At 41.9% G+C, this 2,128-nt stretch overlaps 1 protein-coding gene across 2 annotated transcripts in view; it reads left to right on the top strand.

The window, feature by feature from the left end:
- Nucleotides 1–445: 445 nt before the first annotated feature.
- Nucleotides 446–2,128, top strand: part of LOC122262887 (uncharacterized) — a 4,043-nt gene continuing 2,360 nt past the window's right edge. For both annotated transcript variants that reach the window (XM_086539447.1, XM_086539446.1), the window contains exons 1-2: nucleotides 446–671; nucleotides 806–2,128. The exon at nucleotides 806–2,128 is cut by the window's right edge. In XM_086539447.1, coding sequence (XP_086395573.1) covers nucleotides 506–671; nucleotides 806–2,128 — 1,489 coding nt within the window. In that variant the 5' untranslated portion in view covers nucleotides 446–505. The remainder of the gene's footprint in view (nucleotides 672–805) is intronic.

The following is a 2,128-nucleotide window of genomic DNA, read 5'->3' as shown; positions in this document are numbered from 1 at the left end:
ATATATATATATATATATATATATATATATATATATATATATATATATATATATATATATATATATATATATATATATATATATATATACAGAGAGAGAGAGAGAGAGAGAAATGAATGTGTGTTTGTGATCACAAGAGTTGATTATAAGGTACTCATATTTAACTCAGTGGGTACTTGTTTTGTAAGAAACCATCACAGTGAACTGACAGTAGCTGAAAAAAAGTCATTGTTGAATGTTAAAGTGTTCATTCAGCTATTTTTGCATTTCTTCTCAGACCTTCTTGATATTTAATACTTTGCTGATATTAATTCACTCTTTAGACTGACAACCTCTAAAAAAAAATCGGATACATCTCTGTACTACAAATTGTTCTCATCTAACAAACATGGCTCTCCTCGGTTCAAAATATCAGAATCTCCTTTATCCAAATCTCCAGGAACTTCAGAACCGCTGAAAAAAACAAAACACACACACAAAAGCTGCCATTGCAAGAACCGAGACCATGAGGATGGCCACGCTCCTGTTGGTGCTGATGGCGGGGATCCCCACACGAGGACTCCACACGAAATCCCTTTTCCTGAGACACACCGAGAGTCACCGCTGTGGCTCGCCTCTGGCCGTCGCGCAAGTCTATTCGCTGACGGGCTGTGCTGCACTGTGCAACCAAGGTGAATGGCGTACAAACCCCTCATTCATAAGTAGTTATGAATGATGATATTATATATATAAAATCATATCATCATACGAGAGAGAGCTGGAGATGCTGGTGGGGACTTTAATTAGGCCTTCTTTCTGTCTTTAGAGTCCGCTTGTGTCGGATTCAGTCTCGAAGGTCCCGGATCAGCGCGCCGGGCGTGTGAGATGACCGCGTCTTCTACGTCCTGTACTCCTGACCCAGCCTTCAGTTTCTACCTGGCTTCGGACCATCCTGTTTCTACGACAGTGACTTCGACAACAACTGTAGCTACATCTACAACATCTGTATCAACGTCAACAACACCTGCACCAACATCTTCAACAACAACACCTGTACCAACATCTACAACACCTGTACCAACATCTTCAACAACAACACCTGTACCAACATCTACAACAACAACACCTGTACCAACATCTACAACAACAACACCTGTACCAACATCTACAACAACAACACCTGTACCAACATCTACAACAACACCTGTACCAACATCTTCAACAACAACACCTGTACCAACATCTTCAACAACAACACCTGCACCAACATCTTCTACAACACCTGCACCAACATCTACAACACCTGTACCAACATCTTCAACAACAACACCTGCACCAACATCTTCTACAACACCTGCACCAACATCTACAACACCTGTACCAACATCTTCAACAACAACACCTGTACCAACATCTTCTACAACATCTGTATCATCTTCTACAACACCTGTACCAACATCTTCAACAACAACACCTGTACCAACATCTTCTACACCATCTGTATCATCTTCTACAACACCTGTACCAACATCAACAACAACACTTGCAGCAACATCTACAACACCTGTGCCAACTTCAACAACAACACCTGTACCATTATCTTCAACAACACCTGTTCCAACGTCTACAACACCTGTACCAACAACTTCAACAACACATGTTCCAACGTCTACAACACCTGTTCAATCGTCTACAACACCTGTACCAACAACTTCAACAACACTTGTACCAACATCTACAACACCTGCTCCAACGTCTACAACACCTGTACCAACATCTTCAACAACAACACCTGAAACAACATCTACAACAACTGCACCAACATCAACAACAACACCTGCAACATCTACAACACCTGTGCCAACTTCTTCAACAACAGCACCTGCAGTATCATCTACAACACCTGCACCAGCATCTTCAATATCAACACCTGTACCAACATCTGCAACCACACCAGTACCATCGACTACAACAACACCTGTACCAACGACTACAACAACACCTGTACCAACGACTACAACAACACCTGTACCAACGACTACAACCACACCTGTACCAACGACTACAACAACACCTGTACCAACGACTACAACAACACCTGTACCAACGACTACAACAACACCTGTACCAACGACTACAACAACACCTG

This window comes from Penaeus japonicus, unplaced genomic scaffold (genome assembly GCF_977035675.1).
Source record: "Penaeus japonicus unplaced genomic scaffold, GWHDUDI00000001_assembly GWHDUDI00000009, whole genome shotgun sequence".
Classification (NCBI taxonomy): Eukaryota; Metazoa; Arthropoda; class Malacostraca; order Decapoda; family Penaeidae; genus Penaeus; species Penaeus japonicus.
Note: the sequence above shows the minus strand (reverse complement) of the source record. Positions and strands in the feature narration are given on the sequence as shown.